The sequence below is a fragment of the Rosa chinensis genome, chromosome 5 (assembly GCF_002994745.2).
Source record: "Rosa chinensis cultivar Old Blush chromosome 5, RchiOBHm-V2, whole genome shotgun sequence".
Lineage (NCBI taxonomy): Eukaryota > Viridiplantae > Streptophyta > Magnoliopsida > Rosales > Rosaceae > Rosa > Rosa chinensis.
In genome coordinates, this window is record NC_037092.1 from 47545902 (window position 1) to 47569602 (window position 23701).

General features: G+C 38.1%; 3 protein-coding genes across 3 annotated transcripts; 1 reads left to right on the forward strand and 2 right to left on the reverse strand.

Annotated features, from left to right (window-relative positions):
• Positions 1 to 13139: 13139 nt before the first annotated feature.
• Positions 13140 to 13970, reverse strand: LOC112203958 (NAC domain-containing protein 68-like). Its single transcript, XM_024344852.1, has one exon. The coding sequence runs from the start codon at positions 13968 to 13970 to the stop codon at positions 13140 to 13142; it is 831 nt and encodes a 276-aa protein (XP_024200620.1).
• A 450-nt stretch (positions 13971 to 14420) lies between these two features.
• LOC112201847 (sister chromatid cohesion 1 protein 1) lies at positions 14421 to 17758 on the forward strand. Its single transcript, XM_024342771.2, has 12 exons — positions 14421 to 14562; positions 15189 to 15267; positions 15379 to 15460; positions 15704 to 16031; positions 16130 to 16289; positions 16377 to 16450; positions 16554 to 16726; positions 16831 to 16961; positions 17059 to 17143; positions 17316 to 17428; positions 17524 to 17611; positions 17704 to 17758. Exons 1-7 carry the CDS (start codon positions 14560 to 14562, stop codon positions 16701 to 16703), a joined length of 876 nt encoding a protein of 291 aa, XP_024198539.1. The 5' UTR covers positions 14421 to 14559; the 3' UTR covers positions 16704 to 16726; positions 16831 to 16961; positions 17059 to 17143; positions 17316 to 17428; positions 17524 to 17611; positions 17704 to 17758.
• Positions 17759 to 18149: 391 nt separating this feature from the next.
• LOC112201846 lies at positions 18150 to 22240 on the reverse strand. Its single transcript, XM_024342770.2, has 4 exons — positions 21347 to 22240; positions 21061 to 21223; positions 18933 to 18992; positions 18150 to 18838 (listed from the first exon to the last, which is right to left on the reverse strand). The coding sequence occupies exons 2-4, from the start codon at positions 21211 to 21213 to the stop codon at positions 18473 to 18475; spliced, it is 579 nt and encodes a 192-aa protein (XP_024198538.1). The 5' UTR covers positions 21214 to 21223; positions 21347 to 22240; the 3' UTR covers positions 18150 to 18472.
• Between the last annotated feature and the right edge of the window lie 1461 nt (positions 22241 to 23701).

Sequence of the window (23701 nt, forward strand, 5' to 3'; positions counted from 1 at the left end):
CTTGGCTCCGTGTGCCCTATGATCCAACCCTTCGACTATGGTGGGTACTAGCATGGCCGCCGCGGGGATTCGCTTTCTTCTTAAGGAGAGTGAAAAAAAAAAAAAGGAGATCTTGTTGTTTGAGATTAGGTCCTCCGTAGGCTTCCCAAATGATCTAGGGTTGGCCTCACCGTACAAATCAAACTCAGGAAGTACCAAGGACGGTGTCGCCGAGTTAGGATAATTCTTGAGGTAGAGGTAGTGCCCAATTAGTTCTTCATCAATCGGGTGGAATCTCACACCACACCCACCAGAAAACAACGATCCATAACCCTAAATTTCCTTTCTGGGTTTGAATTAGGGTTTTCTGGGTTGGAATTTGGGGATTCCGGATTAGAGAAACAGAGAATTGAAGCAGAGAGAGAGAGAGAGATAAATTGCAATTGTGAATTGTGTAAAAATAAAATGACAATTGGAATTGATCTACTCATTTCATTTCATAGTCCCTTTATATAGGGATAGAATTACAATGGAAATATTGATTACATTAATGATACTAAATGCTGATTGATTCGTAATTGCGCTGATTGATGGTAATCACTGATTCCTTGATTCTCTCTTCGTCAGTTGCTTTGACGAAGGCACACAATATGTTTTTCCTTTAACACTCCCCCTTGTGCCAAGTTAAAGATGAAATGGTGCATGAGTTGTTGCCTAACTAAAAACCTTGCCAAGTAACAAAAAAAAAACCTGTGGGACAAAAAATACACCTTGGTCGAAGGAAAAGATCACAACGCACCTTTTATATTTGAGGATGACATGTGTGTGTTAGACTCCCCCTGACATCTACACCTCCCCCTGATCTTTGCATTAATCAAGGGAGCTTGGAAAGTCTTCGCATTCCTATGTTTTTCACATGTTTCTCAAATGTGGCCTTAGGCAGTGATTTGGTGAACAAATCTACCACATTCTCCTCAGACCTTACTTGATTCACTTGAATCTTGAGGAGAGCTTGTTGTTGCTGATTGTAGAACAACTTTGGCGATATGTGTTTTGTGTTATCACCCTTAATATAACCTAGCTTCATCTGTTCGATGCAAGCTACATTGTGTTCATAAATGCAAGTAGGCTCTTCAGTGGTAGAACTCAAACCACTAGTCCCTCGAATATGTGTAATGATAGCTCTTAACCATACACACTCACGAACCGCCTCATGTAGAGCAATGATCTCTGAATGGTTCGAGGAGGTAGCTACAAAGGTTTTCTTGGTTGATCTCCAAGATATCGCTGTGTTCCCATTGGTAAATAAATAACCAGTTTAGGAACGATTTTTATGTGGGTCAGAGCGTATCCAATATCAGCAAAACCGACCAAAACGTCATTTGGCGTTTTAGTGTAGTGAGTGGCATTTTCTCCATCAACATTTCCTTTAGGAATTGCAGTTCCATCTACTGTCCCTCTTGTCTCTCTATAGGGAAAGAACAGTCCCAAGTCAATGGTTCCTTTTAGGTATTGAAAATTGTTCTTGATACCATTCCAGTGACGCTGTGTTGGCGCTGAGCTAAATCTAGCTAACAAGTTCACTGAGAGTGCAATGTCTGGTCGAGTACATTGGGCTAAGTACAATAATGGGCCTATTGCACTTAGATAGGGAATTTTCAGCTCCCAACACCTCTTCGTCATCTTCCTTTAGACGAAATGGATCTTTCTTTGCATCCAATCTTCGACCGATCATGGGAGTGCTAGCAGGATGTGCTTTATCCATGTTATATCGCCTGACTTTTGGACATACGCAGACTGGTGGATTAGTATTCCACAAACTCGGTGTTTTAGTTTAAGGCCTAGATAGAATCGAGTTTTCCCAAGATCCTTCATCTCAAATTCGGATTTCAAGTAGCTCGCGGTTTCTCTTATTTCATCAAGAGTACCTATTATGTTCATATCATCGACATATACAGCTACGATTGCAAATCCAGAACTTGTTTTCTTTATGAATACGCAGGGGCATACTTCATCGTTCTTATATCCCTTCCCAATCAAGTAGTCACTTAGACAGGTATACCACATCTTCCCGAATTGTTTCAATCCATAAAGTGAGCGTTTCAACCTAATTGCAAACGCACTCCGTGGTTTAGAGTCACTTGACTTGGGAAATGTAAGGCCATCAAGCACTTTCATATATATCTCTGAATCTAGATCCCCATAGAGATATGTAGTAACCACATCCATGAGCTGCATTTCCAGTCCTTCAGAAACTACCAAGCTAACTAAGTAGCGGAACGTTATAACGTCCATTAAGGGAGAGTATGTCTCCTCGTAGTCAATTCCAGGGCGTTGTGAGAAACTTTACGCCACAAGGCAAGCCTTGTACCTCAAGACTTCATTCTTCTCATTACTCTTTTTGACAAAGGCCCATTTATGTCCTACAGGCTTTACACTTGGTGGGATTAGCACTACCGGACCAAATACCTGTCTCTTTGTCAGAGAATCTAATTCTGCCTGGATTGCTTCTTTCCATTTAGGCCAATCTGCTCTATGTTGACATTTTACAATAGAGCGTGGTTCAATATCATCGTGCTCTATGATTCCTTGAGCAACATTATATATCATCAATGTGTATGGAAGATCTTTCTATCAACTCATACGCACTCTCATAATCCTTTGAGATTTGTTTGTTCTCTGGAATCATTTCAAACATCAGAGCATCCTCCAGTATTGATTCATGGACATAACTATAATCAGAGACAATCTCATGAGAGGGATTCTATACATTGATGATTGGTTTGTGCCTTACTCGCCCTCTTCTTCCTTGGGTGAGTGTCAATCGAACCAAGTGGCCTCCCTCTCTTCCTTTGGGGAGCCACGGCCTTAACCACACTTCCACTAAGGTGGTTGCAATGCCTCTATCTGCAGCTCCATGCCCTTTGTTGGGGACTTCTAACCTTAAAAGCATATTTGCAACTGGTATCATCTCGTCACTTTTGCGATATCAGTAAACGCATCAGGCATCGAATCTGTTACGTTCTAAAGATTGATTATTCTTTTCACTTCATTTTCACTTTGTGAAGTGCGGGGATCAAAATGAGACAGAGTGGGGACAAACCAGGACAATTCCTGTTGTTCCCTTGGAAAATCCTTTTTCTTATCTCCCCCTAACGACGGGAAGACTGTCTCATCAAAGTGACAATTCGTAAATCTAGCGGTAAAGAGATCGCCTATCAAGGGTTCTAAATAGCGGATAATTATTGGGAATTCGTATCCAACATAAATACTTAATCGTCTCTAGGGACCCATTTTGGTGCGTTGTGGGGGAGCAACATGCACATATATTGCGCAACCAAATATGCGTAAGTGTGAAATGTCAGGCTCATATCCAGTTACCAACTGGTACGCAGAAAATGGTTGGTTGGCAGTGGGTCTGAAACGAATGAGTAAAGTTGTGTGCAATATAACATAACCCCATGCAGATATAGGCAGGTTGGTGCGCATAACCAATGCCCTAACCACCATCTGTAGCCTTTTGATGGTGGCTTCTGCGAGACCATTTTGTGTATGTACATGGGGTACAGGATGCTTTACATCGATCCCGATTGACATGCAATAATCATCAAATGCTTTTGATGTAAACTCTCCAGCGTTATCAAGCTTTATAGACTTGATAGGGTGATCAGGGTGGTGAGCCCTTAAACGTACAATCTATGCTAGGAGTTTTGCAAATGCAGCATTTCTTGTGGACAATAAAACGACATGTGACCAGCCTGTCGAAGCATCCACCAGAACCATAAAGTACTTGAATGGTTCGCATTCTGGATGGATAGGTCCACAGATATTTCCTTATATCCTTTGTAAGAATGGAATGTTTTGTTTTGTATCTTTAGCATAGGAAGGTCTTAATCCTGTTTTTGCTAAAGAGCAGGTTTTGCGAAACGAGTGATGTGCCTTTGAAATAGTCAATGAGGCATGATGGGATGGAGGTAGTGCTTCTGGTACTTCAGAAGGTAATGGTTGCATTTGAGCAGTAGTAGGACCGACACTTTGCAATGTGGCGGACTTTTCTCCCATTTTATTTTTCACTTGAAAAAAGGGATGTCCATATGAGTTCTTTAAAATACGGATCATCATGTCACGACTGGGGAGCCCTAGGCGGTCATGCCAAAGCCTATATTAGTCAGTGTCCCACATTTCATTATTGGTGACAGCATAGGATTCAATGATCCTAATCGTAGTGAGGTACAATCCACTAGATTGACTCATAAATTTCTCTAAAATGTGTTTCCTTCCACATTCATTAGAGTTAATATTAATATCAAGGTATTCAGTTCCATTCTCACAGTGTGTTTCTTTTGGATAACCGTTGGCACAAATAGCTTTGAAACTTAACAAGGTTCGATTAGCTCTTAGTGCATATAGAGCGTCTGTGACTTGAAATGTTGTGCCATTAGGCAGCAAAAATTCAGCAGTTCCTCGCCCTTTTATTACTTGTGATGATCCAATCATTGTAGTCACAGAGGAATTATAGGCTATTGATTCAATGAATAATTGCCTATTTCTTAATATTGTGTGGGTAGTCCCACTATCAATTAAGCACTCAAGTTCTCCTCCATTCATTCCTACAAATAAATGGGAGGTATTTAGAAAATATAGCTCATATTATTTAGAGTATTTCTATTTGCGTAGAATGGCATTCTTTTCACTCTAATAATTTTTCTCTAGATGTATTGCTTTACATCTTTATAGCGCTATGTCGAACCATGTAAATATGTGTAGTAAATAAATTTGAATAAATTCAGTGCTTCAGAATAAAATTCGAAATTTATTAATAAGCCAACGATAATCAAATCAAGGTCTTTGTTCAAAAATCTAATTCATCAAACCATTCTTTAAGACCAAATAATAGTCTAATTAAAAATGAGGCATTATGCCTTCACAACTGTCTGTGGAAAATAAAATGAATAAAGCAGATCAGTCAAGATTGAGAGCATCCATTGACTTAACAAGTTCCTCTTTGCCATTGAAGTCTGCAATTGTAAGGTTGACGTCTAGGTCATGACCTCCTTCTTCCATATAGTGAGCCTTTTGTTCTTTAGACTCCCTATACCTCTTGTAAGTGGCTGCAACTATGTTGCTTGCTTGGCAGTTCTTGTACCAATGCCCAATGAATCCACACCTATAACATGGTTCATTGTCAACTCTTTCTTTTTGCATCTTTTTTCTATGATCCCCATGTCCCTTTCCACGTGGTGCATTTTTGCCACGTGGGTAAGGATCAGCACGTCTAAACCCCCTTGCATTGGAGTTCTTTCCACCTTTCACTTTTCCATAATTAGCCTCGGGAATTTTCTTTGTCCCAATGGGCCTGGCATTGTTGTTCAAGAGAATCTCATTATGTCTCTCAGCCACTTGCAATATGCTTATTAACTTATTAAAGGTTGTGATTCTTTTGTTGTCATACTCCAACTTATACTGGTTCACTAGTATAAATGCTGAAGTAGGAAAGGTGGTAAGAGTCTTGTAGATCATATCATCTTCTGTGATTTCCCTTCCATAGAAATTGAGACGTGCCTTAAGGCGCAACATGTCCTTGTTGAAGTCATTGACCCTTTTGTAGTCAAGCAAGCGGATTCCATTCCATTGAACGGCCAGTTATGGGAACAAAATGTCATGAATGTTCCCAAAACGGTCCTTAAGGGCATCCCACAGTTCTTTGGGTGTCTTCAACTGAAGGTACTCCCAGCGTAGGCTAGGATCAATATGTCGCCTCAGAAACAGTAAGGCATCTGCTTTCACCTTATTAGATAGTTCATCATCTTTGGGGTCGGTAATGGTGGCAGTGTAGTCTTTTGCTACAAAGGCAAATTCTACATCGGAAACCCAATGATGGTACTCAAGTCCTTCTGAGTCCAAGATGTCAAACTCAGGTCTAGTTGGATCAGCCATCTACATAAAACAAGAGAGAAGATATAAATTACACAGTCATAAAGACATCCACGTAAATTATTTTTCAAAAATATGAATTAGATGTCAAGACCAAGATTCGTAATTGTCACATTTTTTTCGATGCTACGTGAAAATGCATTATCATGGTAAGTATGTATGTATAATGCTCATGAATTTTCATTATCATGGCAAAGCGGATTATATATGTTGCATTCTAAAAATAAGCATAACACATTTAAACATAGCATATATAAGAAATAAACTATGGCATGCTCAAATTTCATAAATATACAACAAATTATATACTACACATAATAATAGCAAGAATATATCATGCATAAAATAAAATGTAAACAATAGCATAAGATAAAGACATGCTTAGAAATAATTATGTAAGCGTAAATAAAATAAAACATACTCAAAATTTCATGATAAAAACATAAACAATAAAATATAGATCAGGCTTAAAAAATAGTAAACATAAATGAAAATCACATGCTTTAAAAAGAAAATTTCTAGGGTTTGTTTTTCTTTTTTTTCGACTGAAAGAAAATAGAAAACTAGGTTTTTTTTTCTTGGCTATTTGCTCTTAGCGTGCTGATAACGTATAAAAGTAAAATGACAATTGGAATTAATCTACTCATTTTATTTCATAGTCCTTTTATATATATAGGGATAGAATTACAACGGAAATATTGATTACATTAATGATACTAAATGCTGATCGATCCGTAATTGCGCTGATTGATGGTAATCACTGATTCCTTGATTCTATCTCCGTCAGTTGCTTTGACGAAGGCACACAATATGTTTTTCCTTTAACAAATTGTGAATTGTGAGCGAGTGAAGTGGAATTTTATAGAAAGATTGGGAAATATGACCGTTGATTTGCTGCGTGTGGCGGTTTCTCTGTGACAACTGTAGCCCGAAGTCAAATTGTCAACAGTGTCGTGGTGAGGAAGGAAGTAATTAATGAAGGTGAATTTTATTGGTTTGTGAATTATGACCGTTGGGCCATGACGTCATAAACCTTTTTTTTTTCCTTCCCTTCTCTTTTTTCGGTCTTGTAGTTTCTTAAAAGGAGCCGGAGAAAGGAGGGGAGCAGAATTAGGGTTTGGGTTTTGGGACCGAAGACGAGGACTTTTCTGGGTCCAAGATTGAATTGAGGGGTTTTGACCCAATTTTATGGAATCGAGGATTTTGGGTGTTGGATATCTGAGGTCAATTTGATCCTCTTTGCTCTGCTCTGTATGAGTTTGGTCCAATCAAGTATCCGGTTCGACCTCACAGGATCAAGAATTTGGGGATGAAATTAATCGAGGTAGTCATGAAACTCTCTGTTTCACTAAATCCCTTATTCAAGTTGAAAGCTTGAGACTGGTTCATCTTCCAATTCTATTACCCATTTGTATATATGCTCGTCTCTTTATGTATTTTCTATAGTCATTGTTATTGTCTTTCTTGAGGTGTGAAAATGAATGGTTGTTTGTACCTCTGAATCTGTGATGTGATATTACAATCATTTACTATGGTAGACTGACTGTGTGCACCAATTTTGTGATTTTCACAAGTGTATGATTTCTTAATAATAATCGGATGGAAATAACAAAGTTGGAATTCAGATGAGGGGTTTCTTATGACTTATAACTTGCTTAATGCACCAGTTTTTTTGTTAGTTATGTTCTTACTTGTCAAAATGCTGCAAGAATTAGTTTCTATAACACACGACATAATCTGTTTAGTCGCTAAGCTTCACGACACAAGGTGGATGATGGCGGCTAGGAGGCTTCATGGCTTCTTCTTCTCTCCTTCTCTTTGCTTGAAGACGCAGAGACTTCAAACTAGAGGATGGAGAGAAAGCTTGACGTTATGGAGAGAATTTTATGAATGAAGAGGCGTGTCTTGTGGTGTAGCATAGGGGGGTTTATATAGGGGAAGGCAAGGCTTCATGAATTTAATTTCTAAGGAATTTTCTAGTTGCACCACACAGCTCCAACCAATGAATTAATGTCATGTCAGCTCTGCCATGTCACTCAACCAATCAAAAAGCTCCAAAATAAATCCATAATCTTTCCAAATATATTATTGCTGATTTTCCCAATATTTAATCTGATTTTATTCACAATTTTCGGCCAAATATCTAGGCATGAACCTCAATGTATCCGGACGCATTTTGGACCTTTTCTCCCTTAAATCTCTCCATGGCTTTATCCTTAATGTCCTCCCCTTGATTTTCTCTTTATTTTCACATTAAAATTGCAGATTTTATTCTCTAATTTCAGCCAACATATCTGGAGGGAATTGAGGAACGAATCTGGACTTGTTTTGAACCTTTTCTTCCTTGAAATTCTCCCTTGATATTCTCAACGTAATCTCCTTGATTTCTCATGCCAAAATCAGATTTAATCTCCCAAAATATCTCCCACGTCATCATGTGATCTCCTAATGCCTTCAGGTTTCCTAGCCTCATCAGGATTCCTGCGTTGACTGGGATTCTTAGTCGGACCAGGAAAACTCCATTTCTTCATTTCAGCTCCATTTATTCCAAGGTACCGAGAAAATAGAAACTTTTATTAAAATTACTAAAAATAGAAACTTTCTAAAGATGGAAACTTTCCTAAACAAGAAGGATTTATTTAAGGAAATAACTAAGTAAATATGAGAAAATAACATTTAAAATGTCGCATTAATATGCTCCTATCATTGACTGTGGCCCTAACCGACATAATGAATACGCCGAAATGATAATTGGTTTAGTAGTCTTGACCGGTACTAGATACATGACTTAACACATATAGGAAATATATGCATTTGTGAAGTTGGCATCGATGTTTGCAAGATAGTTAGTGTGGAACACCTGACACTCCCATGTTCCCATTAATTTGAAATTCAAATTTAATTTTCTAGTTCATTAATTAGTTGTTTAGTTTACTTTTCGGTTGCGTTTAATTTCGTTGATTCCCAATTCAAAACTCCCAATACATTTCGACTCATTTGTGCAGATCCATCACTTGGCTCTTAGTTTTGATTACCAAAGCAGAGCATTACTAAGGCTTGGTGCCTTAGAGTAACATTTTTATTTATTTTTTTTTTTTTCTTTCGTTTGCTTAGTGACTCTAATTCCGACTACCAAAGGATTGTGGGTTAGCCACTAATCCTCGTGCTACGAAATCTTGGGAGTAATACTCCCTATCTTGACTACGATATGTACGCTTGTGTAAAATATGTATCAAGTCAACTAGTCCGCTGTGTTTCTTCAAGAAGGCTTTCTTGGACTCTGTCTTCACATTTGGTGTCTTATTCTTGGCACCCCAGTTTATTTTAAGCAGCTAGAGCAGCTGTCATAATAACTAAGCCCATGACAACCACATCCAAGTTGGATTTACTCACAACCACAGCCAAAACCAAACTCAACCTCAGCTTCTTCTACGATGGATCAACTACCCCATCCCTCTTCTGTCGTAGACCATTCAGTACCACCGTTGGTGCAACAAGTGTTTCAATAGCTCTAATAGTCACTTGAAGTTGAGGTTTAGGAACTGCCACAAAGAAGCCACCAAATGTTGCAGTTGATAACACAACAAATGAGATACTAACCTTGAAGACTAAAGTTGATCCCGAATTGGGCAAGGTGGAAGGCGAAACCCTAGCCAGTGCTTGATCCACATTGCACTGCACAAAATGGGACGAAACATGGGCTTTTTGCAGTAGAGAAAGGTCAACAAAGCAAACCCACATGAGTGATGAGACCACAATCTTGCAACGACTAGACAGATTTTCCAAAAAGAATTCAAGATCCATATCAATATCTTCATCCATAGTGAAGCTTTGTCGGAAAAAACAAAAGGCTTCATCAAGTCCACCTCCACTAGAAGATGTATTCTTCCCTCCTCCCCCCTAAACTCCGCTGCATCCTTGACGAGCTTCTAACCAGTCTGATGCAGGGGTTAGTTTGAAAGGCTATAGGAAATTCACGAACGTTGACCCAAAGTCCCAAACTATGCAACAGAACTGATGTTATGGAATAAACACCATCATATGACCAGAGCCGACCCTGAGATTTTCGGGCTCTAGGCGAAAAAAAAATTGGGGCTCCCCACCAATATAAACCTATTTTCAATTGAAATATTGCCATACAAATGATACAATACCATTATCATAATATTAAACTCAATTTCAATTGACAGTCGGCAAATCAAAACAATTTTCTTTAATCTCAACTATAAACTTAGAGTCAGTCAACTAGTCCAGTTGGTTGTTTGCTTAATTCATTGTTTTGCAGTCTCAGACTACTAAGACTAGCACAAACAAATAACTCGAGATTAAAAGGAGAACGAGAGACTTAATTACCTCTCCCACCCAAACACAAACTTAACATAAAATTATCATCACCCAAATACAAAATTGAAGAACTCATCCCCTTCTACCCAATTAAAACAGAACTCATCTCCTGCTACAGATAATCAGATAAAACAAGACTTCAATAACTCACAGCAGGCTTCCGTTTCTACCCAACTGAAGAAGAACTTGTCTCCTTCTACCTCCTCAACAGGAGAAAGAGCCGAAGAGGCATGGTATTGGAGCAAGATAGACTTAATTATCTGGACAAGTTTCGTTTGAGAAGTGAGAACAAGAGAGATTCAACAGTAGAGAAGAACAAAAATCACGTACAGAGCTACAGGCGTACAACAATGAAACAATAAAATACATTCCAGATTTATATATATATATATATATATATATTAATAGAAGTTATAATTTTTTGGGGCCCTTGAAACTGGGGGCCCTATGCCTGTGCCTGTTAGGCCTATGCCTAGGGCCGGCTCTGCATTACTGCATACAACGTCAATAGCACTAGAGTATGGTCAAACCCCCCATGGACCATCTCAGATGATCCGACTAGGATAAGAGGCCTCAGAAAGGGTAATCAGGAAAGAATTCCCATGTTCTTAAATTATGAATGACCCATTCAATATTCAAGCACGCATGAACATGTCTTTGAAGGAGCTCTTGTAGTGAGAAGTTTTCCCACCAAATAGCACTGTGAACGACGCATGCCATCTCCCTTTGAATGACAAGGGTTCACCGGCCGGCTTCTTACTATCAGCTAGAGCCAACGAAGCGGCCAAATGCACTGCCATATCATAAACATATGCCGTGATCACAGTGAGAGATTAACATTGCTAGAGAAAGAGATTATGCTGCTGAATTAGGGTTTAGAGCCTCTAGTCTTGCAAAAGTGGCTCACCTGGCTGTCTGTGAATAATTTGATGTAAACTGTAGCCAATTAATAAACTTTAGTTAACAATGAAAAATAAAGAATTCTTTTTTATGTAAATTGTGACTACACAAGGCTGTCACAATAAATTTTTATTTAATATATATAAAATACAAATAAAACTGCTAGCATCTACCATTCTTTTTTACCGAAAAAGAAAAGAAAAGGAAAAGTATTTGTGATTCTCACATAAAAGTTGGAGTACAGTAAGAAATAAAAAAAAACACGTGAATGTTGTGGGGGCTTTCACCCTCACAAATCACAATTCACAATTCACATTAATAAAACGGTCCAAATTCCTATATTCATAATATCTTGAGAGATCATTGAAAGGTATCTAAAATTATTATTTCCTAGTCCTAGGAGGCCAGCCAAGGACAGTGACCCCCTAGCCTCCCCCTTTTTCTAATAATGCACCTTTATTTTAGCATCTCACAAACGACAACTAAACAAAGCAAATCCGGGGCATATTTTATTTATCCATTTTGTAACACCTCACACAAAACTTGTCCCTAGGACAAGTATTAATTTATAGTTTATTAAATTCAAACAGGGAAGACTTGTTAGGTCCTAACTAGTTTAGGGTTTAGGGATTTTTAACTTTTTTTTACATTTATGTATGTACGACATTATAGTTTAATTTTGTTTGATTCAAGGAAATGTTATTAAACTCAATCAATAGAGTACAATGCATGCCAACACTATCCCCAAAAGAAGATCAACATCCAACGCAACTAAGTTGCTTACCGCATATCATATAGCCAAGGAGGACAACTGCCTTACGGTACATAAATTGGATCATCTTTAATGCCTTTCTTGCTAGACCATGAGCTATTTGGTTGGCTTTTTTGCACACATGCTTCTAAATTATTACTTCAACCTCCTGCAGCAACAAACAGATTCCGTTAATCAAAAAAAAAAAAAAAAGACTCCCTTTAAGACAACTTATTAAAATATCTAAGCCAGTTTAAGATAATTAATTAATAATACTAATAGCATCTCCTTCAATTTCCAACTGTGCTATGCCCAGCCGTTTACTACGACACTACAGTTTCATAATATGAATATTTTGATTTTAAATCATTTTCTAAAAACAATATTCATAAATAAAAATCGATAATTCATGAAATTATATCAAACAGATGGACGATTGTTCATAAAAGTGTTAATCTTCAACAAATTTGCCTATTATTCGATATAAATATATGAACTGATAATTTCCCATTTGGAAACTTTGCTTTTGATAAGGTTTTTTTGAAAGTATATTTAAAAAATGGACGGTTCCAATAATACGGTAAAATTTATACAAACAGCAAACATTTAATTTGCTGGTCTAGTTTCATTCACTTAAAAACTTCTATGGTCTAAATGATTTCTATAACTGCAGGCCAAATCCAATGCACCGAAGCCTAACCAGAGAAAGAAATGGCGAAGAACCACAATCCAACTTATGCATCAGGTGAAGTCTACAGCTATATTGAATACAACTTGAGTAGAAAGGAGCACTACCAAACATAATTCATTTATGATACCCACTAAAATACTCATCTTGGTCTTTTTCTTTGCAGACACATTTGGTTTTGGAAATTTTTTTTCCCTTTTGGTTTCTAGCATTAGAGAAACCCTTTAACTTTTTTCTTTTTTCTTTTTTCTTTTTTTTATTCATGAATGCTAATTCTAATTTGGTTAATCTTTTATTGCAACAGAACTCAGCGTTGAAGAAATCTGAAAATGGACACAAGTATGATTTGCGCAAGCTAGTAAGTGCAGTGGCATTCCCTTTTGAAAGCTTTTTATTTTTTTTTTTTATTTTTTTTTATTTTTATTTTACCTTCATAAGACCATGTCTGTAACCTCTCGTACATGTTATAAACTACCTATTTTCATTATGAACTGATTTCAGTTGATTGAAAAATAACTACTAGTCTTTATTCCTGTAATTCACTCAATTACTACCTATTTGTTCTAATATATCATCCCAGAGAAAATCTTCCTCTGGTATTCCATGGTCGTCTCCAATACCCATTTGTTGTAACATTTGCTCCCAGAGAAAATCTTCCTCCGGTATTCCATGATCGTCGCCTGATTGAACCTCGGAAACAAAGTGTTGGAGTCCCCCATTCTGCTCCCCCATTCGTTGTCGCTTAGCTTGAGGTTGCTCCTTGTTTGTGTTCTCTCCATCATCACAGGCATAATTGTTTTCAAGAACGTCTTCCTCTTCACGTTGTTTTCTCCTCTTTTTGATCTTGGCTTTGGGTTCACCATTTTTTCGTAGCAGACAAAGAACATAGTCTTCCACCTTTTGTTTCTTGTCTCTGAGTGATGGATCAAGGTAGAATTCATACAATATCCAACAACCGTTGTGCTCCGATGCTTGGTTCTTGTAAGTAAGTCTTTTCTTCAAGCCAACCACACGACCAGTCTCCAGAGATTTTACTGGCTTGCCGGAGTCGTCGCCCTTCCAGGTGCCATTGCCAATGGTCCGGCGTATGCGTGTGTCTGTGGAACTCATCGTCTTGTGTTGGGTGAAGAAGTAGATGTCCTTGTTGAGCCTCAAGTCGTTTGGTCTTCTGGTCTTGTAGGCCTCCCATATCTCCCAAGGTTCTTGGTGACCGTAGAGGTCACAGTCGAACACCACGCGGTTTCTGCCGGGCACCTTCTCTCCGCTCAACATGGGCTTAAGGTAGAAGAGAACTAGTTCGTCCTCCATGGGGCAGAACCTCTCTCCAGGAAGCAGATTGCCTCTGCTCTCCTCCACTGCAAACTCTTGCTGCATATTTCTTGCTTTTCTTGGTTTGGGAAAGACTTGTTTGAGGAAAGAAGATAGAAGATATGAGTAGCTAGGGTTTCGATGGATGAATTTATAAAAACTAATGACTAGGGCTTCGGTTGAGTTGATGGATGATTTATAGAAACTAGGGTTTTAATGCAACCACAGTCGGGTGGAATCTAAATTCCTTTCTGGGTTTGAGTTAGGTTTTTCTGGGTTGGAATTTGGGGATTCTGGGTTACAGAAACAGAGAATTGAAGCAGAGAGAGAGAGAAATTGCAATTGTGAATTGTGAGCGAGTGAAGTGGAATTTTATAGAAAGATTGGAAATATTACCGTTGGTTTGCCGCGTGTGGTGGTTCACGCGGTTTCTGAAATCCAGCACAGAAACGCTGCGTTTCTTTATTTTATTGCATTTAGGGAGCAGGGATATTATTGTCAATTCCTGAATCTCACTGTGGGTTTTTGCAGGAAAGAAGCAATAACTTTGCCTGAGGCTGAGCATCAACATACAGATCTTGTTGGTGACATCGAGCAGTCTCTTGATTTCTCTCACCATGCCACGCTTTTCCACCAGCAAACCGGCTATTTTCTCATGGTAAATGACCTTAATGGGCTCTACTTTCCTGGAGATTTCCCTAGTTCTGTAAAGGGTATTTTTGTGAATCAGTAGCAGCTACGGCTAGTATGTGTTTGTGTGTTTTAATATTGAACTGAAACACACAATCGGTGGGTTAATTATCCCCCAACACCTCTTTAACTCCCATTTTGTTTTATCGTAATGAATGCCTGAGAAAGTTTTCCGGCCGGCTATAGTGAGATTAGCCTGGTAATGGAGCTGTTTATATTTTTTTAACTTGTCGATGATGCATCAAAGATGTTTGATGAAATGTCTGAATGAGCACATTTAGACTTTAAAATGTCTCGTAGTTTGTTTTTTTAATAATTTGCCATGATTACTCTTAATAAGAGATTACTTTGAAACTCTAGAGTGAACAAAAGTAGTTGAATAGAAGCACGTCTCCCTCTCTCTTAGATTTACCCACTCGGTAGTCCTTTTATTACAAGTTCTGATGCACCATGGCTCACCCCTATGCCGATCTAGTTACCACAGAAAGAATAAATAAACTTGTTTCCACTATTTGCCTGTATGAAATGCATACAGAAACTTGATGGAATCTTTGCAATATCTCATGGTCACCCTATCTTTTTCTGTGCTTGCAGCAACTGGATAGTGTAGATGTGGGAGAACCACTTAACGATAATGCAGCGGAGGGAGATCATCATCAGAACTTACATCAAGGTCCTTTCTTATTCATTTAGTGTGCCTTCTTCAGTTACTTTTAAATGTGACCACACATATCCATAATCTGTTGATCAGCTAACGTACCCCACCCCTCTCTCTCGCATTCAGCTGATCCTGAGGATATCACATTGCCTAAATGTTATGATCCATCAGTTGCACATGCAGATTTGTTCAACCCTCGCTTTGAGAGGTGAATCATTACCACAATACAGTATAGATAAATTTTTGATTTTTGATTCCCATTCCTGAAGGTTGAGCAAAACAAAGTGTTCATGCTTTTGAGTTTCCAAGCGCCTTTTTCATTGGAGTTTGCGAACTCTGCGCCCAGCTAATTTTATGCCCTTTCATTCCTGTTATAACAGATACTTAATCAGTCTGTTGCAAGAATCATTATCGTATTCTTATTTATTATTGTCTTTGGATGATATGGCAGATTTGAAATTGAGGGAGATAACGTAGACCTCACATCAGGAGAGCCCACACATATTCGACCACCTTCCCCAAATTATCTAATACCTTCTCCACCTCGTCAAGACCAGCATCAGGAAGGACAGCAGGCTAATAATGTGTTTGATGAAGTGGTGCAGATGCAGGATGTTCAAGAGAATGCTCAACAGAGGCAGAGGCCTATAAGGAGGAGAAAGAGAAAAACACCTGCCTCTGTAATGGATAATGACCAAACAATCCATCCTGGACATGTGTACCAATCTTGGCTTCAAGATACTTCAGATATAGTTTCAAGAAGAAGAAGAAACCAAAAGGTTTGTCCTGAATTCCAAGTATATCCTTCAGTGGAGGAGTTAAGCATACTCATATGTACATTCCATGCACTGTCCTCATTTTGTTCTCTTTGTTGCAGCCCAAGAACATAATGTCTACTATGAAGATTGGTAAACTCATGGAGCAGCCAGCTAGTGTTCTCATGGGTCGTTTATTTAAACTTGGGAGTGGAGAAACATATTATCCAGCTCCTCTCTTAGAGCTATTCAAGGAAAAACATACCCATGACTCACCTTCTGGTCAGTATCATAGTTCGTAATTCGAGAACTTTTCCATGAATAATTCAAGTAACAGAAAGAGGGCCTTAATTATGGTTTTGTTTGCAGCATTCACCTTGCCACCTCTGCCTCCAGAACCATCATCATGGTCACCACCTGGAAGACAAACTTATCAAGACCTGGTGACGTATTTAAGCCAATTATTCGGCTACTTTTAGTTTTCTTATTTTTCAGGAAATTATGACAAGTTTATGTCTGACAAGTTATAATATTTTAAATGTGAAGCCTGTTGAAGATTTTCTTAGTGGAGGTGGCTCCCAGTCATTTGCAACTCCCACGGAACAGATACGGACAAATTTAGTTAAGAATGACCAACGACATGAAGTGCTGGATGATCTGCGAGCCAATCTTATTGGCAAGAGAGGAGCTGGATGATCTGCGAGCCAATCTTCAGGACGGTTAGCAAATTTTTTTATCCGAATCTAGAAGAAGTTTTTATTTATTAATTAATTTATCTTCAGTGTACTTGTGATTGGAGTACTGATGGTCATAGATCCAACAGGAAAAGGCGTTATTCATCTAAAGATAGCAACGATGGACTTGAACCAGTGTCGGAGCATAATGGATATGATCACCCTGATCCAAACTTCAAGGTATCAAGGTTATCTGGAAATGGCCCAACACCTGAGCAAGGTAAAATTTAGCTGTTGATGCAGCATAGTAGCTATGGGTTTATAACCGCATTCTTTATTTCTGGAGATTTCAATGACTGTCATGTCTATTTTTGCAGAACTATTGATGGAAACTGGACCGACACAGACACAACAACCAATCATCAATCAGCCACTGGAAAAAGTGACTGATGCAATTCGAATGTATGTTTGTCTCGCACGTCTGCGAGATTGTCTGGTGAATAAGTAGCTTTGATCTGATTGCATTATGTCCTTCCTCTCAAATGTATGCTTGTCTCAAAGATCTGTTAGATTGCCTGGTTCTTAAGTAGCTTTGATCTGACTGCATTTTTTCCTTATACTCGAATTCTTTTAGGGAACTGAAATCCCATTTTGAAATACCGGGTGGCCCTCAAGTAGAATCCCTGAACTACCTGACTGCTGGAATGAATCGAAGAGGAGCGGCTTTGCTTTTCTATCAAACTTGTGGTAGGAATCCTTACTTTCTTCTCTTCCTGCTTATGTTATACGCCTGTTTTTACACCTAATATGCTTACGTTCTGCTTCTGTTCTGGCATCTGCAGTTCTTGCGACTCGTGATTTTGTAAAAGTTAAACAAAATGCCCCTTACGAGGATATTCTCATGACTAGAGGACCAAAGATGTGATAGAGGTAAGATTACCTACACTTGTGTATCCTTATCGCCTTGTGTCATTGACATGTTAAAGACACTACGCTGACCTAACTGTACTATTCTATAACAGAACTCGTGCTGGAATGAGCTAGGAAAGTGATGCTAGTTAATGAAGAAAGTTGACATTGCTCCTTTTGTGGAAGCTGATGCTAGTTTTAATCTAAATATCCTTTTTCGAGTTCTAATTTTGATAGATTAGATATACCTAATCTAATTATCCTATTTATGGTGTATTAAATAATTAAGAACTGCTATTTATGGTGATTGAGCTATGTGTTAGATATTCAGAAGGAGTTTTAATGATCTTGTTTGATATAGTTTCAAATTTCAGAGTAAATTGATAATTTATTACCAAGTTCAACAGGTAATTTAGCATTGAAGCCATTTGTCAAATTCATTAATCACCGGATCAATAATTTGACCCTTCCATTGTAAGAAGAAAAAAAAATTGTGAAAATTTGGACAATGTGGAATTCATAAGCCTGGCCATTGTAATTGCTGCAGATAGAAATGATCGAATAAAAACTGCAACAAAGAGATTTTATACACCATAAATCTACTGTCCTTTTAATTTTCAAGTACCATCGAATGCAATACCATCCAGATATTATACACCGTAACAGAGCATCAACAAAACCTCTACAAGTATAGTTGGCAACGAGTTTTCCTCAATTTAATCCCAATCAACACACTAGAATATGAGCAGCATGACGAATCTACATTATACCTTTTGTCTTATGCAATGCAAGTATATAACCCGAATCTAACAGGACGAATATGCAGTGCGGTATATATTTTGTCTGAAATCGAGGTTCTCTAGACTATAAACATCAGAATCACTACTCTGGGCAAATTTCAGCAAACAGTGGCAATCTCCTTCTTGTAGTAGGACCATAGACAAGACTCAGCCCAGCAGTGCTGGATGCATCCACATCTTCGTTTGATGAAGGTAATTCAGTTGGAGGCAAGATAACCTGTGATTCAGTTGGAGGCAAGATAACCTCAATGCCATCATCTTGGGGTGACCAGTCCTTGCAGCTGATGACAGTAATTGGGGTCTCGCTGGTGTTATTTGGCTTTGGCGATGAGGTTAACGCTGCTGCTGCTGCTTCTGTAACAGCTGACGCCATGACCTGATGGGCGACATGGGACTTTGGGCTGGGTGTGCATAATCCTGAGCTAGTTGTAGACTTGCACATCTGTGCCTGGGAAACAATAACAGAACAAACGTACAATGGCAGTTTCAGTAGTTGAATATGTCAAAATTTGACAGCTAATTGTAGCTATCCAACTGCTAACCTTGGATTTGTTCTTGGCAGGGAAAGAAGTTGGACGCAGATTTTCTTTATCATGCACAAACTGTAAGAAAATTAAAGTTTGGTCAAGTCCTCACCATCAAAGAGCAATTTGCTATTATGAGTCCAACAATTTGCTTGGGCAACTGAACAAATCATCTCAAAAAACCAATGAGATTTAAGGAAATTATAGAGGCAGCATAACCAATGTATTAAACACACTCACAAAACTATCAAAGGCACCATAACAGAAACTCAAATTCTTACAAAATTGTGAGATCAACGTATGCAGCATTTAGAGAAGGTTCTAATATTTCAGAGTGAACATTAGGTTCGTGTACAGAACAGACAAACAACTGCACTGACTACTAAAATAATACAATCACAGTACCTCATTGACTTACGTACACTACAATTTAACCTCCTAATGACTAACTGAATTTGGCAGAACACTATTAGTTTCTTTCCTATTTTGAGGCTCATGGACGGATGGCACATAAGCTGTTACTTGCTTACTTCAGTGAAAGCAGTTTAACTTTCCCCGACTTCCTTATCAACTCTAGCATTAACTCAAGGTACAAAAACGTGACTTCAAAATCTGAGCACCATGCCAACAACTTATTGTCAAACTGTGACCTAATAGACATTACTTCAGGAGTAATAGCTTTCATCTTCTATTAGCTTTTGTTTAATTTCAAAATTCCCATTCAGTCAATCCCAGAACCGTAGGATGACAAAAGGTGGTGAATCATTTTCGACAGCAAGCAACCTAATTTAACATAAGAACAAGTTACATGTAATGAATCGTAGTACTGCAACATTCATATAAAAGAACAAGTAAATAGCTCGAATATGCTAATAGGCTACGAGCAATTTGATTGGGCAGTGACAGTACGGCAAGACTTACAGTATTGCCTCATCTAATGCAATTTGGTGCAACTAACCCAACCAAGTCCTTGTTCACAGTTTTAATATAAAAATCCAGCACTTAGTATTTACAGTTCAAAGTTCAAACGCATACAGAGTGATCGATGTGCAACATAAAACAATAAATAGCTAAACTTGATTGTTACAAGTCTCTAACTTGAACCTTGTCTTTTTTCCAAACCAATCTCAAACATCAACCACCTATTTGTAAGTTGTAACTACCCTCTACCCGTCTTCTTGAAATGTTAATGAAGTAATGATGGAAAAAAAATTTCTCATGCATTCATTTCACATGTCAAAACCATCAACTTGACATTGTCAGAGATCTCAAGGAATAGTAATGTATGTTATGATCTTTGATACACAGCAAGCAAAAATATTTTCTGCCTTGTGCTTGTGTATAACCAAGCAAACAGTACTGTTCAGTAAGCTTAAGAAGCAGAGGAGTTTAAGAACACTAGGGGAATCAAAATGCAAAAGATAAAGAGGTCCAATGGAAATACTTGGCCCTCATTTGTAACTACCTCTTCTTTGATGTTAACAAACAAGTGGTAAAACCTAAGATTCATACAAAATTCATTTAGCATGTCAAAATAAGTCTCTAATGGACCATCATTTTGACCAACCATGGCATCATCAGAAATCTAAATGAATTCCAAATATCAATGTTGTTTACTCATATATAATGCCCTCTAGAGGCAGCAAGTAACAACATTTTCTGCTTGACTGTGTTTTTCCTGACCATAGCATCTTTATGTAAGTACACTCTTCCTAAAATGTTACTGAACTAGTGGTAAAATACTGGTGTTGTTCCTCGAAATCTCATTTCACAAGTCAGAAAGCTCTTAATAGACTGTCATTTTCGCTGACGATAGCAGCAGCTGAAATCTCAAGGAATTGTGAATGTCATCAGTTCAAGTGCAAGAACGCTAAACTAACTCAAGTCTGCATCTTTTCAGATCAAAAAATCTCACACCAAGTGTACTCAAGCAATATCCTAGATTCCCAACCAAAACAAAACAGAAAATCACAGAAAGGCTAATCAACTTGCACCAATTGTTAAAAGAAGCAATGAAAATCCTATTACGATTTCATGTCAATACTATTACTTGGACCATTTTTCTTTCATACACAAAAAGTAGAATCTAAAATATAGTTATAAATCGATGAACCAGAGAGAGAGAGAGAGAGAGAGAGATGGAGACCTGGCCTTTGGAGCCGTAGCTTCCGGCAACCGAAACGCCGTCCTCCGTCTGCGGCACGATCAGATTCTGCAGGGGCGCGAGCGGCGACAGTTGACGACGGCGGTACTTGAAGACGTCGATCGGCGACTGAGAACCTCGCAAGTGCTGTTCCATCACTCACTCACTGTGCAAAAAACAAGCACATCGATCGTCACCAGATTGAAATCAATTTTCCCGCCAAAACTCGGGTTTTCCTGAGAAAATCTAACGAAGAAGATAGAAATGGCTTGTGATTAGGGATTCGTACCAAATGTAGACGACAGAATTAGGTTTCCGACGAAAATCGTTGACCACGAAGAGAGCCGAGAGGGCTAGAAATGAGTGACCGCCTTGCTCAATTGCTCACCTAGTTTATACGAATACAGGTACTGCTGGTATTTATATGCTCTTTTTAGCGCACGTGAGAATTGAGAAGCCTCACACGCAAACAGCCTAGACGCCTCTCGCTTCTAATTTTTTGCTCTTACCTACTTGCGGACCCTAGGCCTCCCTTTTTTTTTTCCCTTTGGTTTGGATGAAGGTTGCTTTTGTAGCTATATTGTCCTATTGATCCCATTTTGCAAGGTGACGAAGGGATGGATAGAAATAACAATGGTGGAGAGGTAATATCTCCAACAAATATGTATTATGTTCTTTAGGCCCACGTTTAGGAACTAGGATAGAAATGAATTAGGATAATTGGACTGGATTAGTATAAGATTGGATTTGTTTTACTCTTTTTAGATACCTATCCATTTCAGCTATAATCCTCTTCTACCAAATACATGAAATAGACAAGAAAAAAAAAATATTCGACTCAAACAAAGATGAACAGAGTGATTGGCGATGGCAAAAACGGCTAAAGACTAACAATTTCAAATTCATCACTAAACTAAACTAGATCAAGATCAAATTCACCTGTCAACAACCATGATAAGGTCAATGATGAGGAGGTGATCAGTGATTTCGGCCAAGAGGTTTGTTGGAATGGGCCGGAGAAATCTGGGGTTTGCCTGTAACGGCTAGATTTGATTAGGATTGGTCACCGGATATAGGAAGATGATACAAGGCCGGTGGTTGTATTTTTGGTTGAAGAATGATGGTCATCTTTGGTCAAAATACAGGGATGATCATAGTTATAATCTTGTTCTGCTATGCTGCCTAAGCATATCCCACCTCTCTAACAGGATTTGATATCCTACCCTGACAAGATATAGATTTCCAATCCTAGAGCAATCTGAACCACCAAATAGCAGCTTAGATAATATTTTGTCCTATCCAGTCACTAATGCAGACAAACAAACGCGACCTTAGAGCATCAGCAGTGGAGACTTAAATTTTAGACTCAAATTTGGGTCCAGTTTGGCTGGAATAGTGATATGAGTCCATCTAAATAGTGTATAGAAAGACTTATAATTATTTTGTACTACAGTGGTGCACGACTCATTTTTTAGACTCATATTCTAGAGCTATATTTTGTATCAAATTTAAATCAATTTTTTTGTCTTTATTTTGTTCTTTATACATAGTATGAATAAAACTATATCACTTTTGTATCAAATGTTATTTTCTTTTGGTAACAAAAACTGCCAACAATAAAACTATATTGAAATAAAATGTTAACTTTATTTTTTTCGTTTAGCTTTGGTCAGAATGTTAAAAAAACATCATTTGGTTGAAACTTTATTAAATATTATACCAAAGGAACAGAAAAATTAAAAATAGAGTTAATTGATTATAGGTCCATTTCCACCCTACAATATTGGATGCAGTCCACTAACAAAATTTTTACTATTTGCGGTCCACCCAGTCAGCCTACTAGCCAGGTAAGCAAATTCTTTACCTATGTTTATCCAGCAATTTACAGAGCATGCCATTTTAATTTAGGGATTCATAACGTATCCAAAAACTGGGAAAGAGGATTTCACGCAATCTCCCTTCTTCCTAACGTCCGGCCACCCCATTGATCATCAATGTAAACTATCTCCGTCGTAATTGCAAGCCACCGTTATGATTTCAATTTCGGAGAAGAGATTACGGGACAATAATTACTGAGTCGGTTTACGTTTCGAAATTAATTTGACGATGGCCGCAGAACAAATTCTACTCGCCCACCTAGTTCCTCCCCTAGAGGGCTTTTTGGAATTCATCTGGGTATCGCTGTCAGAGGTAAGGTCTGGGTTCTTTCTTTTCTGAATTCATCGGGTGTACAGTTATGCCTCTGGTCTAGGTGTTTGGGTATCTATTGAGTTTGAAATTGGGCATAATCGCCAAAATATTCTCAAATCCGTAACCAAACCCGGAAATTAGTACCAGCACAAATTCCTTCGGAAAATCCGATTTCCAAAAATATTCCAGGATATCTCAAAATTGGCTACTAAATATATTATGTAATCCGGAAATCATCTCGGTACAATAAATCGTCGAAAAATCACGTAAATCATATTTCCAAAATAATAATCATATATTCCAAAACCAATTCCGAATCTCTCTTGAAATCTCAAGAATTGATAATTAATTATAATAAAAATTTCTGGAAATTACCACGGAATAATAATAAGATAAATATCACATAAATCAAAATTCTCAAATCGAGCATAATGAAACTTAATTCAAAAGTTCA